Raw genomic sequence first — 23801 nt, 5'->3', positions numbered from 1 at the left:
GAGGACTTGAGAAGCAAAATTGTGAGGAAGCATGAGCAATCTCGAGGCTACAAGTCCATCTCCAAATACCTGAATGTTCCTGTGTCTACCGTGCGCAGTGTCATCAAGAAGTTTAATGCCCATGGCACTGTGGCTAACCTCCCTAGATGTGGACGGAAAAGAAAAATTGGCGAGAGATTTCAACGCAAGATTGTGCGGATGGTGGATAAAGAACCTTGACTAACATCCAAAGAAGTTCAAGCTGCCCTGCAGTCCGAGGGTACAACAGTGTCAACCCGTACTATCCGTCGGCGTCTGAATGAAAAGGGACTGTATGGTAGGAGACCCAGGAAGACCCCACTTCTTACCCAGAGACATAAAAAAGCCAGGCTGGAGTTTGCCAAAACTTGCCTGAGAAAGCCAAAAACGTTTTGGGACACTGTTCTCTGGTCAGATGAGACAAAAGTAGGAAAAGGCATCAACATAGAGTTTACAGGAAAAAAAAAAGAGGCCTTCAAAGAAATGAACACGGTCCCTACAGTCAGACATGGCGGAGGGTCCCTGATGTTTTGGGGTTGCTTTGCTGCCTCTGGCACTGGACTGCTTGACCGTGTGCATGGCATTATGAAGTCTGAAGACGACCAACACATTGTGCAGCATCATGTAGGGCCCAGTGTGAGAAAGCTGGGTCTCCCTCAGAGGTCCTGGGTCTTCCAGCAGGACAATGACCCAAAACACACTTCAAAAAGCACTAGAAAATGGTTTGAGAGAAAGCACTGGAGACTTCTAAAGTGGCCAGCAATGAGTCCAGACCTGAATCCCATAGAACACCTGTGGGGGAGAGATCTCTTGATGGCAGTTTGGAGAAGGCCCCCACATCTCAGGGGGGACCTGGAGCAGTTTGCCAAAGAAGAATGGTCTAAAATTCCAGCAGAGCCTTGTAAGAAACTCATTTATGGTTACCGGAAGCGGTTGTTCGCAGTTATTTTGTCTAAAGGTTGTGCTACCAATTATTAGGCTGAGGGCGCCAATACTTCTGTCTGGCCCATTTTTGGAGTTTTGTGTAAAATGATCAATGATTTGACTTTTTTTTTTTTTTTTTTTTTTCTTCCCATTCTCCCGTGTTTTTTCATTGCAAGCAAAATAAATGAAGATATTAATACCAAAGAGTTTGTGCTTGCAATCATTTTCTGGAAGAACAGGAGTATTATCTGACAGAATTGCAGGGGTGCCAATACTTTTGGCCAACACTGTATACTGTCACAGTACTGTTGCAGGTCACACCTTCAGGGATCATAAACTGCAATATGCTTTTGCTTTATAAGAATTGACTACCCTTTTATTACATGTTGCCTTGCTTACAATGCTGAAATAATATTCCTATACGCTGTGGCCAAACTTTGTGGGAAAAGTTTTTATATTCTAGATTTTGCTCTTGTAGTTCTCCCTTGCTCTACTTATACACTAGCCTTTAGCTCAAAACACCATAGCAAAATCTGCAGCAAAAAAAAGCAACGTATGACCTCAACCTTAGGCTGGAATCGCACATGTAGTAATTTGGTTCGCTTGCAATACTACTAGTTTTTTTTCCATAGTAGAAAGATGTTCTTGAGAGATTCTTGAAAATCACTGGACCATTTGCAATTCATTTGGACTTCATAAAACATTATCGTAGTCACAGCAGGTTTACAGTAGGGTCAGATGTGAAGATACATGAGCAGAAACCATGTCCTGTAGTCCAGATTTAGATGATCTGTAAAGTATTCCTGCAAGGTCTTATTTATTTCGGTGAGTGACCAGATTCTGGACACTTTCAGCTCTGTCTGTAACTACAATGTATTTTCTATTTATTATACACAAGTGGTTACCATTGACTTACAACAGGGTCCGTCAGGTTTAAACAAAATCCTTGATAAGAGTGTGAGCCTTACATTGCTCTTTTATTACTGTTAGTACCATTGTTCTGTTTCATCGGTTTAGCTTCCAGGCTGCCAGAATTCATACCATGTGGACTAGATGTGTGTTTTCAATATAGAAAACATCCTATTCTGTTTTTAGAAAATTCAAAACTTTTCAGCAGTTCCTTATCTTTTGCAAATTTTCTGAAGATGCTGTGTCAAACTTTCTTGGTTATAACAATATTTGCATGCAGGAGTCTATGCGAAATTATCTTTAGCATGTGGAAATGCTATTATGACGTCTAGCACCTTCTAAATGTTACCTGTTAAAGTGTACCCTTCATGTCTTCATGCACATGCAGTTTTATATACCGCTAGAAAGCAGACTGCGCTGAATTCACTGCACTGTCGGGTTTCCCGTTATGTGCCCTCAGTGCTGGAGCACTGATCTCTGCCCACCTTCAGAAGGGCGTTCTTGACAGTCTAGCTGGGTTGTGAGGAACGCGTTCCCCTACCTCCGACAGTACTCGTCCATCGTTCTGTACTGTCAGAGGAGGCATTCTTACCGGCTAGCCATGACGTTAAACCGTGAAAAACGCACCCTCCTTCCAGTACAAGGCTATGGACAAGTACTGTTAAGAGGGGCGTTCCTCACAGCCCAGCTAGACTGTCGGGAACACCCTTCTGATGGTGGGCAGAGATCAGTGCCCAAACTAATGGCACTAGTATCTCCAGCTTGGGGGCAAATAATGGGAAAGTCGACAGTGCGCTGAATTCGGCACACTGTCAGCTTTGTAACGGCATATAAAACAATCTGTGCCCGAGGACATGAAAGGTCCTCTTTAAAGGGGTAGTCCTATCTCCAGGATCATATTTAAACTTTTCCGTTAAGATATCTAAAATGTTTTACCCAATACGTTGCTTTATCTATCCGTCCATTATGCCTCCTCAGTATTTACGGCACATTGCCTAGGTACCAGACCACATGTTTTATCTAGACATAATGGTCAGCAAATGACTCCCTGCTCCTGGCCATCTACCGTATTTTTCGGACTATAAGACGCACCGGACCATAAGACGCACTAAGGTTTTAGAGGAGGAAAATAGGGAAAAAAAAATTTTAAGGAAAAAAAATTGGTGAAATATTTAATAACCTAATAATATAATATTTCACCAATGTAAATAGAACCGGGGGCTTTCGGACACAGGGATACCAAATGTGTATGTGTTTCACAGTAATGTTTTTGTTTTATATGTATTGTAGGGCTATGGGGGTGATTTGAATCTATCTATCTAATCTATCCTATCTATCTAATCTATCCTATCTATCTATCTATCTCCTATCTGTCTGTCTGTCTATCTATCTATTCTATCTAATCTCATCCATGGATGGAAAGAGACACCCTGCAGTGAAGCTATGTAAGAAGAGAAAAAGGGGCGGGCCAGACGGGTGAAGGAGGTGTGGTTTTCTAAGCAAACTTGAAAACACACCTCTTTCACCTGTCTGGCTCGTCCCTCCTTCACTGCCTCTCAGATGTCGCTTCTGCAATGATGCCACACAGGCAGGGAAATAGGGGCGGGCCAGACGGGTGAAGGAGGCGTGGTTTCAAGCTTGCCGAGAAAACCACGCCTCCTCCTCCCGTTTGGCCCGCCCCTCCTTCCCTGTCTGTGTGGTTTCATTGCCGGAGCCAGATCTGAGAGGCAGTGAAGGAGGGACGAGCCAGACGGGAGAAGGAGGCGTGGTTTTCTCGGCAAGCTTGAAACCACGCTTCCTTCACCTGTCTGGCCCGCCCCTACTTCCCTGCCTCTCAGATCTCGCTCCTGCAAACACGCGACACAGACAGGGAAGGAGGGGCAGAGCAGGCAGGCACCGTGCTGCTCTTCTTTTCATTCGGACAGACGGGACACAGACGCTGCACACGCTGCATTCGGACTATAAGACGCACACACATTTTCCTCCCATATTGGGAGGAAAAAAAGTGCGTCTTATAGTCCGAAAAATACGGTATATCTTCTTCTGTCCCTTTCAGATGCTGACCCCTGATAAGAGCTAGAAATTAGAGATGAGCGAGTAGTATTCGTTCGAATATCGAATCCTATTATAGTCTATGGGAAAAAACGGAAATGTTGTTCCGGTTTCCATGGAAACCAAAGTTCGACACCTTGGATCCTCTAAGTTCTGGAAGTAGCAGGATGAGGAGCACGAGGAGGTTTTTGCATTGAATTCAATGGAGTTTTCCCGCGTGGTATTCGACCGATACGAGTATTCGATCAAATACTACTCGCTCATCTCTAATGTTTCTTCTGTTATTTCTGTATGTAAATCCACAGATAATGGCACTTTGTAAATGATACAGAGGACAATACTTGACACAGCTGAAAACTAGAAAATAGAGGGGAGAGGAGACAGGACGGCAGGAGAAACCCTGATGTATGAGAAAATCTTTGTAATGACTAATTTGTGAGGGACGCTATTGTTATTGTACTTCTAATTTTGTTTAGAGCTTCTACTTGCATTGTGTCACGTGACTTGTACAAATACAACTTTGTTACTGTGAAGGGGCACTTGATGAGCACAGAGAGCCTCCCTGTGCACTCTACCAAGCATATAACCTGGTCAGGGGGGAACATCAGTCACATGGTCCAATCACATTAATGTGACCACCTGTCAAAATCCAGAGTAATCACCTTTCACAGAGCGGACGCTGCGAGACGTGCAGGAAGAGAGGGGATGTTGTGATGATGGTCACTGGGATGTTGAGCCATGCCGACTCCAGTGCCGTGGCCAGCTGCGCTAGGTTATACGGTTGAGCATCCATGGCGCGAACAACCCGATCGAGGTGATCCCACAGATTCTCGATTGGGTTCAAGTCCGGGGAATTTGCTGGCCAAGGGAGTACGGTAAACTCATCCTGGTGCTCCTTGAACCAGGCACATACACTGCGAGCTTTATGACACGTCACATTGTCCTGCTGGTAGATGCCATCATCCTGAGGAAAAACGTGCCTTCTGTGATTAGTTATTTAACGTCAAAAGTAGGCAGTGGTCACATTAATATGACTGGACTGTGTATATCAGAGAAAAATGCTTTTTTCTCCCCTTATCAGGTTGTTTTCCTGTTCTGCCTCATTAAGCTAAATTGACTTCCACTCTGAAAATCTTTGTGTCACGGGATGGTTAGAGTCTATACTATAGGCAATGTGTAATATATATTTCATGTGGAATGTATTCTCTAACCTGTTATATACATCAATGTGTAGTTGGCTGATTAGGGTCTAGTGTGTTAGCACATTGTATGCAAATACCTCTAACTAGTGAGGACCAGTGAGGACAATGGGTGGAGATAATCTGATCAGTGTCTCCAAGAAGATGTTGGATGGTGCATTGTCCATAGTAGACAGGGAGTCTGCTCTCCTTGGTATAGGTGAGGGGGGAAGGATCTGTGACTCAGCCCTTCCCACCCACAGATATAGGTGTAACAGTCTTAGTATATAGTTGTAGCTAGCAGTTAGTATGTGTTAGCTGGCCTGTGCACAGCTCTGCAGAGAGCCAGGATTTGGTTACAGGACCAAGGAGCCAAAGCTATCATTGGATTGTGACTTCTGTGGACTTATTGTTATTACGGTTGATGTGACCGCCGCCGGCTACTAACTTTGTGGATTACAATAAATTGCTGTTGTCTCCCGACCTCTTGCGTCCGTGTTGATTCAAAAGACCATCCGGAGGAAGACGTATACCTTTGCTCCGTGACACTTTGCTATAGCAAACTAGAGACTGAGGTTAGATACGTTTATGGAGAGGAGAAACAAGCAGAGGCTTAGTGTGATGCTGGAGCTAAATAGAAACTTTACATCATGAGTGTGGTACTTTTACATCAGAGCAAGTTAGTACTTCTCTCTATATCTCCTGCATGATCCTGGGGTGTTTTCTAAGAGACAGTTGGTGCCTATTCACTCCAGTACAGCAGCCATATGGCATTTGAGATCCTTGAAAGAATGCTCTATATTTTTTGAGGATTGGACTATCGGGAGTGTTTTTATAGATCAGACTTGTCCATTGAAGTGAATGGGTCAGTGAACAAACAAGTGCTGCACGTTCCTGCACTGTACATGTCTGTGTCTCCTCTATACTTGCTGTGTGTAGGAACTAGTCTCCAGCCACCAGTTCAGAGAGAAATTCAGACTACAGATAGAGCCTGCTCATATAATGGTCAGAAATAGTCACTCCTCATGAAACGATGCATATGCTTTGAGAGAAGGTGGACTATATTCTTTATATGACTTGGATGGAAAAACATCATGACTGAAGCTTTCTTCCAAAGTTCCATAGAAGAAAAAGTCAGATCTGCAGAGATTTTCTTGTTACAAAAGTAAACAAACAGGACCAAAGGGGCAGTGTCTGCATCTGTCACACTATTGATATTAATGTCCATTGTTCTTATCCTATGATGGATGAGAGCAACGGACATTAACAGGTGTGAGAATATCCCCTTAAAAAGGATGAGTTTTCTTCTGTTCCGATCTTTTGAGAGATCTGAACAATGAAAGTAACCTTATACCATATATAGATATATGTAACTCATATCAATGTATTTTTCTTGTGTATTATAAGGGCTCGTTCACATGGGGCAAGAGGGGGCGGATTTTGGCATTGAATCCACGTCATAATCCGATCCCTCACAATAAAGGTCTATGTAGACCGCCAGCTTACTTTTTTCCGTGAGCGGCAACTGAAAAAAGAAGCGAACTGCCCTTTCTTCTGGCAGATTCCGTGGCTGATTCAGCCTCGTGGCCGCCCCCTTCACACTAGGCCCATTCATTTGTGCCTACTCCGGAGCGGGAAGCTGCGACTGTCGGAAGCCGCAACAGTCATGGCAGGCGCATTTTGGCCTTATTCTGTTGCGGCTTCCCGCATCAGAATCTGGACCAAAATACGCCATACCGCGCCCCGTGTGAATGGGGCCTAAATGTCTTCTGTTAGTATTTCAAGGTAAATTTGGCGTTTGTTACTACTACATATCCATTCTCTTATTGAAAGAAAACTAGACATTATACACTTTTTTTTTTTTTTTCTCTTACCTGCAGGTGTAATTTTTTTCCCCTCTTCCCCCGAAAATGTCACTTATCATCCGGCTGCAGGGTCTTCCTCCTGTAGCAGATTCTTTTGACATTCGACAGTTCTTTTGTGGATTGAATATTCCCAGAGGCGGTGTGTACATCACAGGTGGAAGTTTCGGGGAGGCTTTTATTGTATTTGCAACATACGAAGATGCTCGGTATGGTTTGGGCCTGTCAGGCCGTCCTCTTAAAGGTTCATATGTCCGTCTTACATACAGCAGTGAAGAGGATATGAGACATGCATTGGAAATGTACCAAATAAATCTAAATCCTTCAGTAAATGGTCCCTATAACCCAGGGCCTAATGTAAGAGGTGCAGAGAAAAGACACCCGGCAGCATTTTCCTATGTATACATGCATGGGATGCCAGTCAAAGTTACTAAAGTGGAAATACGAGAATTTTTCAGGGGGCTTCTTGTGGAGGACGTCTTGTTTTTGAAATTCGTAAACGGAGTTAGAAACGGTAATGCCATCGTCAAGTTTGGAAGGATTACTGATGCCAGCGAAGGGCTGAAACTTAACAACATGCCCATTTGTGGTTCAGCAGTAACACTTAAGCTTTCCAATGAAGTCGAATGGATCAAAAATGGTGGAGAATATGATGTAAGGAGAAGGCAGCGGACACCTCCACGTTTACCTAGGTTTGGAAGACCACGGAGCAGATCCAGATCGCCAGTTCGCAGAAGATCAAGACGTTCATCACCTTGTGTGCGTCAGTACTGGGTGCATCTTATTAATCTGAGTTACAGAGCTGAGAAAAAAGATATCAAGAAGTTCTTTTTTGATCTCGACATGAAAGACTCTCAGATCACCTTCCTAGTTGACAAAGAAGGTAAAAGGACTAGAGAAGGTTTTGCCATGTTCACGACAGAAAAAGATTACAGAAGAGCACTCCGCTTAAATGAAGAAAACTTCAAAGGCCACACTATAAATATATTACCCATCTCCAAGAAGGCAGTGTCAGAATTAATCCAACGTATGAAAGTCCGAGTTAGTAAAGATCACCCAGATAAGAAAAAGTCTCCAAGTCGATCCTCAAAAGAACGCAGGTACCTTTATCTGCGAAACTTTCCTTTCGATGTCTCCAAAGTTGATGTCCAAAAATTCTTTACCGGACATACTATAAAAGAGGATGACATCACTCTGTTACTGGACGGTAAAGGAGATGGGCTTGGGGAAACATTGGTAAAATTTGCAGATGAAAAAGCGGCATCTAAAGCTGAAAAGGAAAATAAACAGACCTATTTGGGGATTAAAATCCTCTTGAGCCTCATTAATGAGGAGCAAATGAAGGCGTTACAGGAGGCAAATCAAGGAGATACCATTGTTACTGAGGCAGATGATGTGCCCGATTTTACTTCGGATGTGTTACCTGAAATGGTTCCCCGTGGAGTGTCTCCCCCACCACCACCACCACCAGTCAAAACCAATGAAGAGTCATCAGCACCGGAATCGAAAGAGGAAGAGATACGTTCCGATACGGAAAGTGCAACTCCTTCAAGTAAAGTAACTGAACCCACGCCCGGATCAGAATTTGTGCTGCCACCACCCCCTTTGATTCAGGACGATCCTATAGAAGAAAGTCTGGACGATGCAAATGTTTGCAATGAGGAATCAACCTACGAGGTTGAAGTGACCAAGAAGAGCGAAGTCACTTTAGTTTTTATTAGAAATCTGCCCGCGTCCGTCACCGCTGCTGAAGTTTTAGACTTCTTTCATGACTACAAAGTGAGCGCTGTGAATCTCAAAAATATTGAAAAGGGCGTAGCCACCGTGCGCATGCCCAGTTACGCAGAAGCAGTGTCTGCCATAGATACCCTTAACAAGAAAGAAGTGGGCCTTAAGCAGGTGTTCCTCAGTTTGTTCTGAGTTCTGGGACTGTTCCCTTGGTAAGTGATTTGCCTTTAGTAATTTTCCAACATTGGAATTGTTTTCAATTGTTTCATATTAAGCCAATTTTCCTTTGTTTTTTTTTTTGTTCTGTGACCAATTCATTTATATGTACAAAGTGTAGTATGTTTGATAGTGAAACAGCAGTTATTTTCCACAATTTGTTGTAGATTAGACTAAACTACACACAGAAATAAAGCGGAAAATTATTAGTTTGGAGAATGAATTGACCAAGCTTTTTGTGTTGGGATTAAAATGGCCATCGTGATCATTGGGTGGAAGAGAAGGAGGACCTTTCACCAGCAGTTGGATTTTTTTCACTAGCCCCCACCATTCCTGAGCAATTGACACTCTTGGTTTCAGCACAGTTATGCTCGGTCAGGTGGGCGATCCTAAGTTGGAGCAGAAAGATGGGTATCGCCCACCTGACTGCAAGTAGAGGGCATAGTTGTGCTGAAAGTAAAATAAATGTTTGCTCAGAAACAGTAGGGGCTAGAGTGAAAATCCCAACTGCATCAATGGAGAGTATAAAAGAATACTAAGAAGTGGACATGGTGAAAGGTTGGCACGGAGCAAAAAAACCATAGATTCTAGATAAAATAGAAGGTGGACTTTCGAATTAGAGGTTTTTCAGGCTTATCGATCGATAACCTATCCTTAGCCCAATCCACTTGAGTGGGACTCGGGGGCGAACAGGCCATGTGACGGATGAATGTGACGTCAAATGGCCTATGAAGTGGAAGCAGCACTCTGGGAAGGGGACCCATGCACTGGACCCCTCCTGATCTTCAATTGAAGATCAATCAATTGATAAACCTGAAACCCCCCCCCCCTTTTTTAAAGAGGCTATATTTATAGAAGAAAAAATCCCAAAATTGACCATGTAATAAAATATTGCTATAATGACCCGGTAATTCACCCACCACTCAGCAATGGGTTTTTGATGGTCCTGCTGGTTCTTTCCTTCAGTGATGATGCGTCAATCACTGTAGCCGATCTGTGTCACATGCCGACTGTCCTGTCATCAAGGACTTGCTTCAGGGGTGACCTAGGGATAGATGCCACTTCCTTACTTTGGAGCAGCCAGCAGAGACCATTGGGACTGATGTCGCTGTAGTGATGGGGGAATTACTGCTTAATTTTTATAAAAATAACTTAATTTCCAACTATACTCTCCGGCTTAAGGTAAAAGTTTTCTTTTGTGTATATATCTCTCTGGAACCCTTTTGTTAGAATTCCATTCGTCATTTAATTTAACTGTTTATATCTCTGCAATTGTTATAGATGACTTTATAACTGTATAACATTTCTGTGATGTGGTCCCTTAGGCAAAGTTCCCACGTAGCTGGCCGCAGCAAAAAATTGCAGTTTTTCCCTCAGCGCTTTTCACAGAAGGCCTGCAGAGGTCGCCCCTGCGGACTTTCTGCTTCCATTATACCTATAGGGAAACCGCCAGCATTTCCATAAGTATAATTAACATGCTGCGATTTCCAAGATCACAGCGGTTTGGGAAATCGCAGCATGTCCACTGCACGTATTTTTCTGCAATGTGTGAACGGGATTCGATAGATTTCCATCCACTTTGCAGAGACTGTGTGTGTTTATGCCACATGGAACCCCGGCCTTACAAAGGTTTAGGGCTGACTATTTTGGGACTAACTTGTAACCATCGAGGCTTAGGCAGGGCAGGAAGGACTGTGTTGTAAAGGAACAGGTTAGAATAGCCCTTTAGTTTCTATATGTGAGGAGCGAGCAATGTTCTACTGCAAGGTTAGGTCTACACAGTATACTGTAAAATGCATGCAATAACTTCAATGTGTGAATGCAGTCTAATATTCAACCAAGACAGTATGAACTGCTCCTTGTCCCATAATCTTGCAGCACAACTATATTGACTTGCCAATCCGTGGTCAGTGTTATAAACCCTTTTATATCACATGTAATGACTTATATCACATCTTGTTCTGTTGGATTGCATGGAGGCGCCTCCTCACAGCATTATGTTACGCGGGGCATTACTTTTACATCAATAAAAACATTTCTTTAAAAATGAAAAAGCCCTTTATAGTGAATGCATAAGATTTATCGTATTGCAAGGGGAAATAAGAGGATGCCTGTGCCAGTCAATCAGCTTTCCTTGTTCAGAGGCCATTGAGGGAAAAAAAAGCAGGAACCTAATGCTATGGCATCAACTTTTTTTCCCTGTGAGGCCTGCTTCACATCTGTGCATAGGTTTCTGTTTGGGGGTCCACTTGGGGACCCCCCCCCCGAATGGAAACCTAATGTGCATTAAAAAATTGGTTACCTCAGGAAACCTGCGGACCCCATAGACTATAATGGGATCCGTGTGGTTTTTGTTCGGTTTCTGCATAAAAAATGCAGAGAGAAAAGTGCTGCTCGCCGGACTCTTCTCTCTGCAGATTTCATGCGGAGAGGGGAACAGAATGGCCAGAACGCAGATGTGAACTGGGCCTAAGAGTTTTATTAATCTTTCTATGTGTATATGGAGGGGGGGACAATCAAGGTAAATAAAACTGAACCAACTATCGATGGACATCTGCTTCTGAGAAAGCTGCACTATCTGCTTGTGGAGGCTTGGAGAGGAGTGATTGCTGAGGAAAAATTCTAAGGATCCTTGGGGATGGAGAACAGGACCAGTTGGTGTATTTCACAGTGGCTTGGTGCTACGGAGGACAGATTTTAGAGGGGAATGCCACTTTCACAAGGATAGTGATATCTGCAGTGTAAGTATCCTCCTAGCATGTAATAAACTATTGCATGGAATAATCCATGAGGGAAGGGTGTGTATTACAGGACCAGACTACACAGGGTTTGGTTGTGGTCTGTTTCTACAGATACATAGGTGCGTAGTGGAACCTTTGATCCAAAACCATAAAATAGCAAATGAAGCAGTTGGTGCACTGGGGGCGGGCCTTCAGCCCAGGGAGAACTGCTTATTACTTAACACTTAAGTACTATCATGGTGTCTCTCATACACCACTACCATAGACATATCGTTATGCTGGAAACCATGATAGTACCTAAGGGTTAAGTAGGAAGGGTAATGTCTTAGCAGTGCTCTCGCTGCACGGGGTGGCACAGGCAGGTGATTGTAGGGGCTTAAATGGTAATGACTAGGTAGCTGATGGTCTGATCCCAGTGCACCTACTGATTCGTTTGCGTAAGACTTTTCTCTAAATCTAGAAAAGTGACACGACAGATGCGTAGAGTTTATCCATGTAATGTGCTCTATAACATGGTGGAGAAGCTAGTCTGCCTTTAAGGGTCCATTCACACTGAGGAAAATGGTGAGGAATTTGGTGTGGAAGTTCAACACTGAAAAAAAAGCCTCCCATTGACTTCAATGTGTTCCTTTTTCTGTTCCCTTTTCTGAAGTCAATGGGAGGCTTTTTTTTTTTTTTTTTTTTTTTCAGCGCTGAAATTCCACACCAAATTCCTCACCATTTTCCTCTGTGTGAATGGACTTAACAGCCTGGTAGTAATACAATAGGATGTCAACAATATTGCACCACCGGAGGATGTTGCTGATCCAGGATTGCAAGAAATGAAGTGTGAAGGGCCCATGGAGTAAGGTGATCGTGTGGCATCAAATCCTGGAGATGGAAGCAGCCATTCAACTTTTTTTTTTTTTTTTCCTATTCATTTCAGAGGTTGACTTTTTATTTATTTTTTTACTTTAAAATAAAATCTCAGTTTTAAAACGCTTTTCATTACTGGGTGTTTACTACCTACCGTGCCCCATGGTAGAGATTACATCGCTGGATCATAGATTATTGTTGCTTGAATTCTCTGTTTACAAGCAGTAGTAACTAGAAAGCTATCCTCTACTCCAAAAAGAGCAATACCCCCAAAGACAAGAAATCGGTCTCTGAATATTCCTGCTGTAATTGTTCCTGCTGAATGGATATGTTCACACAGATGTCTTTGGATCAGACTTTGAGGTCTTTGCCCTAAAAAAAAAAAAAAACTTGCTCTGCCTCCCATTCATTTCAATGGGAGACAAAGTTAGAAATTCTTCCTTTAGCAGAAATAAGTTGTACAGGTTCATCCTGCCTGAAAATCCTCACACTTCAAAAACTGCTCAGAGATAAAATCCTGTGGGCTAGGCACTCTAAAACGGCTTTAAAGGGATCCTAGCATTGGATACCCTTTTTTCCCCTCGATAAGACGTAGGAATAGCCTTAAGAAAGCCCATTCTTCTCCTCCCTTTAGATGTCTTCTCCTCGCCGCCATTCGGTAGAAATCCCGGTTTTCTTCGGTATGCAAATGAGTTCTCTCACAGCACTGGGGGCGTCCTCAATGCTGCGAGAGAACTCTCCAGCGACACCTCTATCTTCTTCTGCAACGACCTCTCCCTGAGTCTTCTTCCATTCTGGCTTTCAATCTTCTAGGCCTCGGGCAGAGCCGACTGTGCATACCCGGACCACAAGAAAATAGCTGCTTACACAGTACATTTTCTTGTTGCCCGGGCATGCACAGTCATCTAAAGGTAGAAGAATACCCTTTCTTAAGGTTATTGCTACGTGTTATTGAGGATAAAAAGGGTATCTAATGATAGGATCTCTTTAACAAAAGAAAAAAAAAAATCTGCTTCACAAACTTGAAGCATATTTATTTTTTGCCTGACAAAGAACTCTATGTGAACATATCTCAAGAGTAATTTACGAGGATGTTTGCATCTGCGTGGGACAGACTTGTGCTGGACTCTACAGACGCTGATCCTGGTTACCAGAACTTGCAGGCCATTTGTGAAGCAGAGACTACATGGAGTAACAGCCAGGTAAATGTAATGTTGTACGTTCCATTCACATAACGCTGAAGAGGACGGTCCCTGTCACTATTGGTGGAATGGAATACCTCCGCTGCTATGGACCTAAGGTGAGTGTAAAGTATGCATTGGCTCACAAGGAAGGGCCATCTAGAGCCAATTTTTATTTTTTTTGAATACATATATTAAGGAAGCACTCCAGCAGCTTTTTCTTTTGTACCATCCTACTCCCAGTAGGATCGACTTTGCTTAATGTGCAGTAAGGCAGCCTCACCATCTGAGGTTGCTACTACATTTCCCAAAATATTACTTACTGCTGTGAAACAAAGGATCAGATGGAGGTGAATGGCTATGCAGCTGACCGTACAGTCTGAGATGAGGAGAAAACTGACACGTTGGTAGGGACGGTAAGTACATAAAGATACAAGGATTGGGGACGTAACGGTAATGGTGTCTGAATATGGGTGCAGCAGACTGACCTCTGGTCTCAGGAGAAACTCGTGTGCCTGGTGGATGCTGTGATTGGCTTCTTGGATCTCCGTAGGAGATGAAACTGGCTAAAGAAGCTGTTACAAGAAGAAGAATATGTACATATTATGTTATACTGATGGTGAGTACTACACACACACCTAATTTGGAACAAAATTGCTGGAGTGCTTCTTTATCCAAGTATATGTATTGTAAAATCATCTTCACTGCTGCTGTTACCCATTACAAAAAAGTAATAATGCTGCAGGACCCTGGTAACTGGTGATTCCAGCTTTTATCCAGAATCCTAGTTAATATGTACTGTTGACTGTACGAAAATGAAAAGGTTTTAAAAGTAGATTAGTAGGCCAATCCACAGACTGACTCCTTAAAGAGGATGTTACATCACGTCACACCAATCATATCTCTTTACATCACTTGGTATCTGCTGCTCCACTGAGTCTGGCACAGTTGGAATTTTTTCTCTAGCCCTTACTGTTCCCAAACAATCAGTGCTTTTAGTTTTGGTGCCGGATATGCTATTTAGGCTCTGTACTGTCAGGTGGGCGGTATCAGGCAGGAGCAGACAAGGGCTGTGATTCTGAGCTCTGACACTGGCTGCCTCTGATTGGAGCTCTGAGTCACACCCCCCGTCTAACACCCCCCCCCCCCCCCCGACATTACAGAGCTTAAATAGTACAATAGGCACCAAAACTGTGTTTGTTGCTCAGGAATGGTGGGGGCTAGAGAGAAAATTCCAACTGTGCTGGAATGAGTGGAGCAACAGTTATTAGCAGATACAGAGTACAGTCCTTTTTAAATGGGTGATAGCCATGGTCAATCAGAAGCGGTAATTCATTAAAAAGCCAGTTATTTTTAATTACTATGGAATTAAATAACAAACTATGGATCTAATCATTTATACAATATTAATTGTGTAATGTAATTAAACGTCATTTTATTTTAAAGCTGGAACTTTTTTCCAACTTCAGCCAAGAGCCAGACCACCATTTTGTCTCCCACAAACCGTGATTAAAACCTCAAAACTGTATAAGTACATTGTATAAATAACAAAACACTATATGCTTCGCTGTACATGGATTTTTTATTTTATTTTTAACAAAGGTAAAGTAATTTTGGCTGTCAGTGAAGGGCATGAAAACAAAGCCTTTAAGAAGGTCGCACAAACAGCTTTTCTCCAATTCCTCCTTATTCTGAATATTTTATTCCAGCTTCCCAGTACATGGTGCAGAACATTAAGTAGTATCATTATGTTAATAGGAAGGGGTTAAAGAGGTTGTCCTGGCTAAAATATTTTTTTAGTTTGGTTAGGGGAGGTGAAAAAAACAAAAAAACAAACAAAAAGAAAATATCCGTACTTGCCTGTCCCCAGTGCTCCTCTGTCCTCCCAGCGTGGTCCTGTCCTGCTGCTCAGCTGTGACGTACTGGGTCCCTTCTGCTGAGTGGTCACGTGTTGTGGGGAATTAGAAGACAACAAGCATGTTGGGAGGCTCCGGTGATAGGTGAGTATGTTTTTGTTGTTTGTTTTTTTTTCATCTCCCCCCAACCTATTAAAAAAAATTCTTTAGCCTGGACAACGCCTTTATCAGACATAATTATAATGTAAAAAAAATGACTTTCCCGATTTGTGCTCCAGGTAAAGAGCTTTCGGTCCCGGTACCATAGCTCTTTACAGTCAGAAGGGCGTTCCTGACAGTCTGTCAAGAACGTCCTTCTCCACAGCAGCGCCTATAGCGCTGTACAGTGTGAGCGGGGAGGAACGCCCCCTCCCCTCCTGATAATACTCGTCTATGGAAATCCTGACCAAAAAGACGGTTCTCATTTAAATAAATGGGAACCGGTCAGTTTTTTTTTTTCCAGGAGCCGTTTATTCCGGCTCCCGGCAAAAAAACCCCCAAAAAACAGACCTGCTCATTCTTCACGCGGAGTTGCCTTGCGAATCCGCCTGAAGTCACTCTCTCCTACTGACTAGGCCCATTCATTTGGAGCTGATCCAAAGCAGCACCTAATCGGCATCCAGTCACAGCTACCCGTATTTTGGGCCAGAACCTGAGGTGGTTCTGGACCAAAAATAGCTCTAGCTCCCACCAGAAATCAGTGCAGGTAGTTCAATACCCAATATACTAATGTGAGACTTTCACAATCTAGTACTCATGTCCTATTATGGGACTAAGCATAAGTTATTTAAAAAGAAAAAATAAAGTATGAAATTAAAGGGGCTCTATGATTGGGAAATGTCATTTTTAGATAAGCACATCCTTGCATAGGCTTTCGAAAGGCTATTTCACACCTACCTTTTGTATGTAAATTGCCTCAGCAGATTTTGTATAAGTCCGTTTTTATTCATATGCTAATGAGCTTAGGGGGTGTTCACACTACCGTCTGTGTCCGACAGATAGTGTCCGGACACCTGTCATTCACTTAAATGGCGATCAGGTGTGTTCTTTTGCACTCCGTGCCCTTTCTTCACTGTCCACATGTAAAGATGTCCGACTTTTCAAGCGGACAGAAAAACCTGATGTAGGTTTTTTCTGTCCGCTTGAAAAGTCTGACATCTTTACATGCGGACAGTGAAGGACAGGCATGGAGTGCAAAAGAACGCACTCGATCGCCATTTAAATGAATGAAAAGTGTCACGGACACAGCTAGTGTCCGCTCCTAATGTCCGTGCGAGATTTTAAACGGACACTAGGAGTGGACACTACCTATCGGACACTGACGGTAGTGTGAACGCTCCCTTACACTGTGCATCGGAAGTGTCTGTGATCACAGTCTGCTCTATGTGTATGGATAGCAGAGATGAGTCCTCAGCACAGCAGCCTCTGCTGTACATACACATAGAGTAGACAGTGCACACAGACACTTTCGGTGCACGGTGGAAGCTCATTAACATATGAGTCAAAACGGACTTATACAAAATCTACTGAGGCAATTTGAATACAAAAGGTAGGTATGAAATAGGCTTTCTGAAGGCTATGTAAGAATATGCTTATCTAAAATGACATTTCCCAATGATAGAGCCCCTTTAAAACGAGAATCTCCTCTTTCATGGGACACTAAAAGCAAGTTTGTACATTTTATAATGTCTGTGATATAATTGTTTGAAGTAACCCTTTCCCACCTTCATTTTTGCACACAACCCCATACTCCATACACAGTGAGAGGCAGATACAGCTCTCAATATAGAATGAAGGATTTCACAGAAAGGAGCCAAAATATATTAATAAATTTATTAATGACACAAATACTGCTAGAAAATCAAAAGTTGTCTGAAAGTTTAGTTAAACTGAAAAAATTCACACATGCAGCACATAGAAGCTTTTCACTTCCTTTCCAATTATTTTAAAGGCTTTGTATTCTCTACTTTAGCTGAAGAACCCCCTGTCCTGAGAACTCTTATCTAAAGTAGACAAGCATTTCTTTTCTTTAATATTGACACCTGGTCATTGCTATTACTAATCCCAGTTTGGCAGTCAGCACTGATTGTAAGGGTAAGTTCACCCGGGGTTTTTTGGTCAGGGTTTTGAGGCCGTATTCGCCTCAAAACCCAGACCAAAAAGACGGTTCCCATTGAAATCAAAGAAACGGCTCCTGGAAAAAAGGAGCGAGATGCTCAGTCTTCAGGCCGAGTCGCCTCGGCCTGAAGACGCCCTCCTCCGGACTAAGCCCATTTATTGGGCCTAATCCGGAGCAGAGTGCGCAGCTGGATACAGGTGCAGTCCACCGTGAACTTACCCACATAATGTCAGACTGTGCAAGCACACAACCCAACTGCTAATAGTTTCTAGTTGGAAAAAGGGCTAAATTCACATTACGGTTAATACAGTCATTGCTGTCACCTACTTTGGAAAAAAAATATATATATATATAATTTTTTTTTTTTTTTTTTTTCTTCTCTTCATCATTCATTGAAGCCAAGGGACACCTCCTGCTTTAGTGCACAAATACCAGACCTTGGACACGTGCAGTAAAGCTAAAACATACTTCCTCTGCTTCAATGAAAAACAGGGCAGGCACTGGGAGCATTAGAGAGGAGGCCATTGAGACATAACTGTAGAGAAGTATAAGGCTAAGTTCATGAGACAAAAAATGAAGAGAAATTCCTCTTCATGTTCCACTATCACATATGGCTGCAGGATTGCTGATGCAGGGTATCGACATTCAGTTGAGATTTTATTCTGTGTTGGGGTAACCTTTGCTTTGACATCATTCAAGCAACACATCCAAGCCCTAAACAACGCCTGCCGACTCCATCTCAAGAACATGCATAGGATTCGCTCCTTCCTCACCCCTGAAACTACAAATTGCTAGTCCATGCCCTCATAATCTCCCACTTAGACTGCTGTAACACCTTTCTCCATGGTTTCCCAGCAAAGGCTGTTGTAACCCTCCAGTCCACTCTTCCACTCACTTAATCAACCTCTCTTCTTTCATCAGCTGTCCCCTTAGACTTTAAAATCTTAACGCTGACATACAAACCCATCTACAACCTGTTCCCTCCATACATCTCTGACCTAATCTCCTGCTACCTACCCACCCTAACTTCCAATCCTCTCAAAATCTCCTTTTAGGCTCTGCTCTTATCCATTCGTCACGTAATCGTCTCCAACACTTCTCCTGTGCATTCCCCGGTACATTGACACTTTAAAGGGGTATTCCCATCTTCTGGATCCTAGCTATACTGGTAGATTATGTAAATATATAGCTTTTGCAATGCTGCTTTGTTTATCTTTTATGTGAAACTATTCATCCCACTGTTTACACATTGTTTCCATAACGCCATTCCTGGCAGGGCAATCAGTTCAGCTAATTGCAGTTTGCTGGTAAAGCTAGTATTTTATCTTTGTATGCAAACACACCAATAACACTGAGTCCATTCTCTACAAGAATGTGCATATTATCTGATCTGCATTTATATTAGATTTCCAGTAATCATAAATATTGTGAAACTACACAGTGTCCTATTCAGCAAGCTGGGGGGGGGGGGATACAGGAAGTGAGAAGAGACAGCAGGCAAAGCTGCTGAAATAGGGAGATGGAAAAACCCCTTTAAGACTGTCCCTTTCCTAAATCATGAGCTTAGAGAAGGCCCTAAAGACTCCAATAACACTACTGTCACCACATCACCATCTGAACAGTGTCTACCCTCATCTATTGTTTGTCTCCTTTTCCTCATAGATTGTAAGCCCTTGCAGACAGGACTTTCTATCCCACTGTAACAATTGGTCACTGTTAGCATTGTACTTGTTTAGTGTATGTTGTGTATTGTATATAAACTCTCAAATGTACAGCACCATGGAAATAATGGTTGTCAATAAATGAATAATAATAGCAGCAGCTAACCATTTGTTTATGCCTATTGTGATTTTTGCACATTTCTAACTTTTTTCCATCTACTTTGTTACAGGCCATAAACATGATGAATTAACAGCCGGTGATATATAGATGTAAGTATTGAACATGGAACGACTAAGAGAGTTTAGCTGCAATTGTTGAATCTTTTGCAGCCTACTATGGTTTTGAGGATCTTTTGAGAAACAAAAAAAATGAAGCAGACGCATTGGTCATGACCAGTTCCTTAAACTCTACCTCCAATTCCGAAACTACTTTACACAAATGAATAGTACAGGTGAATACAAGTAGGACAGACAGCGGGTTGTGAACACACTGTGCTACCAAAGAGGTTTGACTTGGAGCAACCTGTAAGGGTGTTATCTGATCTGACTTCCCAGGATTCACCATTAACCCTCATACAGATATTTGTACGTCACATCTAGGAGTCTGCCAGGTCGATGCCCTCTGAAGTGGCCTCGTGTTTGTAGCAGCTGACCAGGCAGGTCTAGGACAATGGTGCAGTGCTTCACAGAGTCGGGGAAAAAACAGTGTGTGTATACAGGCAAAAATTAGAGCAGACAGAATACATGCATAGTATAAACAGTAATTTCAGGGCTAGTAAAAGAAGTGCTAAAACAGAGGCCAAGTCTAAAACAGAAATCCTGGACAGGACATCAAGACAGGTAGCAGAGGTACTGCAGAGGCCCCTAGGCCAAACATCCATAGCAGAAGCCCAAAGGTCAGGGTTCATTCACATCTGCTTTTGTATTCCGTCCACGGAAAGTTTGCATGGAGACCCCCTGAATGCAATAAAAACGTAAGTGCTGTGCTGTAAAAGCGCACAGACCCCATACACTATAGATGGTGAACTACTTTCCTGTCCGCACTATTGCTGCAGAGATTTGCCAGTAAGCACACGGACCTGTGGGGTGCATGCGCTTTTACAGGACAGCGCTTTGTACTTGCATTTGGTATTCTGTTGGGTGGGGCCTCATGCGGACTTCCCCGGACGGAATCTAAATGCTGATGTGAACGAGGGGGTCACAGGTAGTAGAGGTAATGCAGAAGCCAGTAGACCACAAGTAACAGACCTCCCTCCATCCATACACAGGAACGTTTACAATGTAATAAAAAATATATACAAAACTGCTTAGGAGAAATATAATAAAGTGGAGAAGCAACGAAGAATTTAAAAAAAACTATCCGTAGGTGGAGGGAGGGGGGGTCAATAGAGGAGAGGATAAAAGTTGACAAATAGTGGAAATAAGGCCTTTAGTAAAGATTCCCGACCCACATAAACTCTCAATAGCAGTGGGGTGGGGAGTAGATACCTGTAAAGAGACAAAATGAGGGAACACGAGATGGGAAACTTAGTTCTAGTGGAACCACTTAGTACAAGGAATGTTCCATGCGGAAGTGAGATAATAAAAGGGCCTGAGCTCCAAAGTCAAAGGATCAAGCATATCAGCTACTCAAAAGGGGCCAGCTCTGGACCAGGAGCGTACCATAGAAGCTGCCAGCCCCTGTACGGGTAGTGGATTATATAGGGAGGAAATTATAGTGGAATAGACCGGAGCATGTGGCCCAAATCGTCCTTGTAAGGCATATCGGGCCTAGTGAGCTGGTGGAGAGGGGAAGTTTGGATGCACAAGAAAGCATTAGGGTGCATGGGAGCAAGCGTCAGCATCTCAATGTTCACACACTTTGTATACGCCTGAGATGCAGCCCAAAAATGAATGCATCGCAGATGGGTGGCTCAGTAGTAATGAAGATGGTGTGGAACTGACAGACTACCAACCGCCATCATAATAGATCTAGGGATCTGATGATGTTTAGCAGTCTAAATGAATTGAAATATGGCCTTCTGAAAGTCCAAACGGGGGACCGCCACTGGGAGAGTCTTAAAGAAGTATAACAGTTTAGGACTTAGGGTAATTTATACAGCAGAGATCCTACCCAGCAGGGGAATATACAGGGGGTGCCACCTATCCAGCAGTGTCTTGAGCTCACAAAACAATCGATAATAATTTACAGAATAGAGCTTAGAGTAAGAGGGAGAGCGCTGGATTCCCAGATATTTAAAGGGGTTGTCCGGGGGAAAATGACAATTGAACACTAAACTAAATACCCTCCCCCCGCCTAACATCTAACTTCTTGTATAAAAAAATGTATATTTGCCCAGATCGCTCCAGGGACACTTTATGGTAATGTTCCGTTTCCATTTTCATGAAAACAGATCATCACCAATACTACCCCCCCCCCCCCCCCCCCCTCATCATACTGACTTGTCTTTATGTCCTGATCTTCTGGGCACGAAACCTCACTTCTGCAAGTGACTGTGCAGAAGAGCGGGAGTGCTGGCACTCTGGCTGTATTGTGCAGGTGCCGGCAGAAGTCATGAGACAAAGGAACCCGGCAGCACAGGAGAAAGTGATCTCCAGGACAGGAAGCTAGGTAAGTATAATGGGGAGGGCTGAGTTAGTTAGGTAGGGCTAGTAGTACGTGGGCTAGCTAGGGAAATGGAGCAGAAGTGAGGGGGACCTGAATGAAGAGCGATGCCTCATGGTAGTTATAGGATAAGGGAGCAGGAAGCTACTCATCTAAACAAATGCAGAGGATACCAGGAGCTCCCAGAAATCACTCAAGACATTACTAAAGGTATCTGAGTGCACTTATAATAATATTAATAGCAATAACAGCCCTTTTAAAAAAAAAAAAAAAATGTTTTTGCCCAGAAAACCCTTTCCATCTTAGAGGACTTTATATGACCTTATACTCCCATAGCTGACCGTAGTCACGTAGGATTTTCATGAGGGAAGGTAGAGTAGTGTGGGGAATTGTGAGAGTAAGAAGTACGTCGTATGTCAAAAGGGAAATTTGAAATCCGTATCCCGGACTCTAATACCTGTAACTATCTTTATTGTTTAATGTGCTTTTTTGTTCTTACAATAGAACAGAGTAAACCACAGATATGAACACACCCTAAGAAGTGCCAAAGGCTTAGGTCAGAACAGTATTATAGCATACACATCGGTAAAGAGAAGATGACCCTTATACAACAAGTTTACATAGTTGCAGAGTCGTTAAAAAAATGCAAGTCCATGATGTTCAACCAAGGGATGAGAAAAGGACATGTCTGAAGGGAAGCGGTAAGGTGTCATTCTCTTGCAGGATATTTTCAGCACATTACAATGTTGTAAATAAAGATTATTTTAAAACCAAATCTGTTCTTTCTTTTATATTTGGTAACGATGATGCACAATTCATTGAATTAAACTGCTGGTCATATGGTACAAGTTTTCCCATTAATCGTAATGGTGGCATTTGTAATTGACCCCTTCCTGCCAGAGGCAATTTTCGATTTTCGCCTTTGACTCCTTGTCTTCCAAACACCATAACTTTTCTTTTTTCTTCTTTTTTTTTGTTTACAGAACCATGTGAGGGTTTAATGTTTGTGAGATAAAATTGTATTGGGAAGCTATATATATAAAAAAAAAAAATGGTGTGGAATTGCAGAAAAAGTGCATTTGTGTGACCTTCACATTGGCTTGACTTTGACGGTGTTCAATGTGCAGCCAAAATTATGTCACCTGGATTCTATCTTTTTGGTACGATTGTGGGGATACCGGAATTTCTATAGTTTTATTTACATTTTAACCCCTTAAGGGTGCATTCAGACTACGTAACGCCGGGCGTGTATGAGAGCCGTACACGCCGGCATTACGGCAGACTGCCGAACACTTCCCATTCACTTCAATGGGAGCGCTCGTAACAGCGGCGTTTACGAGCGCTCCCATTGAAGTGAATGGGAAGTGTTCGGCAGTCTGCCGTAATGCCGGCGTGTACGGCTCTCATACACGCCCGGCGTTACGTAGTCTGAATGCACCCTAACAAAGATTCAAAACTTTTCAATTCTTTTTTTTCTGTAAAGTAGCCAAAGTCTCCTTGGTTTTTTTTTTGGTTTTTTTCTTTTTCATGACCAGGTGTACTTTTTAGTTACACCATTTTGGGGGAATGTTTCTTGTTTTGATCACTTTTTATTCAAATTTTTAATACAGCTGAAACAATGAAAAAAACGGTTCTGTACTTTTGATTGTACAGGAAAAATATTTTTATAAGCTTGAAGAGTGGGCGTTTTCGGACATAGGGATACCTAATGTCTATGTGTTTCACTGTCCAACCTTTACTTAATAATAATAATAAATTTTATTTATATAGCGCCAACATATTCCACAGCTTTGTACAATTTGTGGGGTTCAATTACAGACAAAGATACATTACAAAGTAAGGGTGCATGCACACTAC

At 42.7% G+C, this 23801-nt stretch overlaps 1 protein-coding gene across 2 annotated transcripts in view; it reads left to right on the top strand.

Annotated features, from left to right (window-relative positions):
* LOC142200158 (RNA-binding protein 12B-like) overlaps window positions 1-22673 on the top strand; it is a 29079-nt gene extending 6406 nt beyond the window's left edge. The window contains exons 3-5 of one of the 2 annotated variants that reach the window (XR_012715438.1): window positions 6962-8883; window positions 19570-19609; window positions 22449-22673. Coding sequence is in view for 1 of the 2 variants with exons in the window: in XM_075270313.1 (XP_075126414.1) it covers window positions 6992-8863 (1872 nt within the window). In the remaining variant the exon portion in view is untranslated. Of the gene's footprint in view, window positions 1-6961; window positions 8884-19569; window positions 21658-22448 lie in introns of those variants that run through there. The other variant, XM_075270313.1, reaches the window with a different exon arrangement.
* Window positions 22674-23801: the final 1128 nt, after the last annotated feature.

Source organism: Leptodactylus fuscus, chromosome 4 (genome assembly GCF_031893055.1).
Source record: "Leptodactylus fuscus isolate aLepFus1 chromosome 4, aLepFus1.hap2, whole genome shotgun sequence".
NCBI classification, from domain to species: domain Eukaryota; kingdom Metazoa; phylum Chordata; class Amphibia; order Anura; family Leptodactylidae; genus Leptodactylus; species Leptodactylus fuscus.
This window is presented reverse-complemented; position numbering and strand designations above follow the sequence as displayed.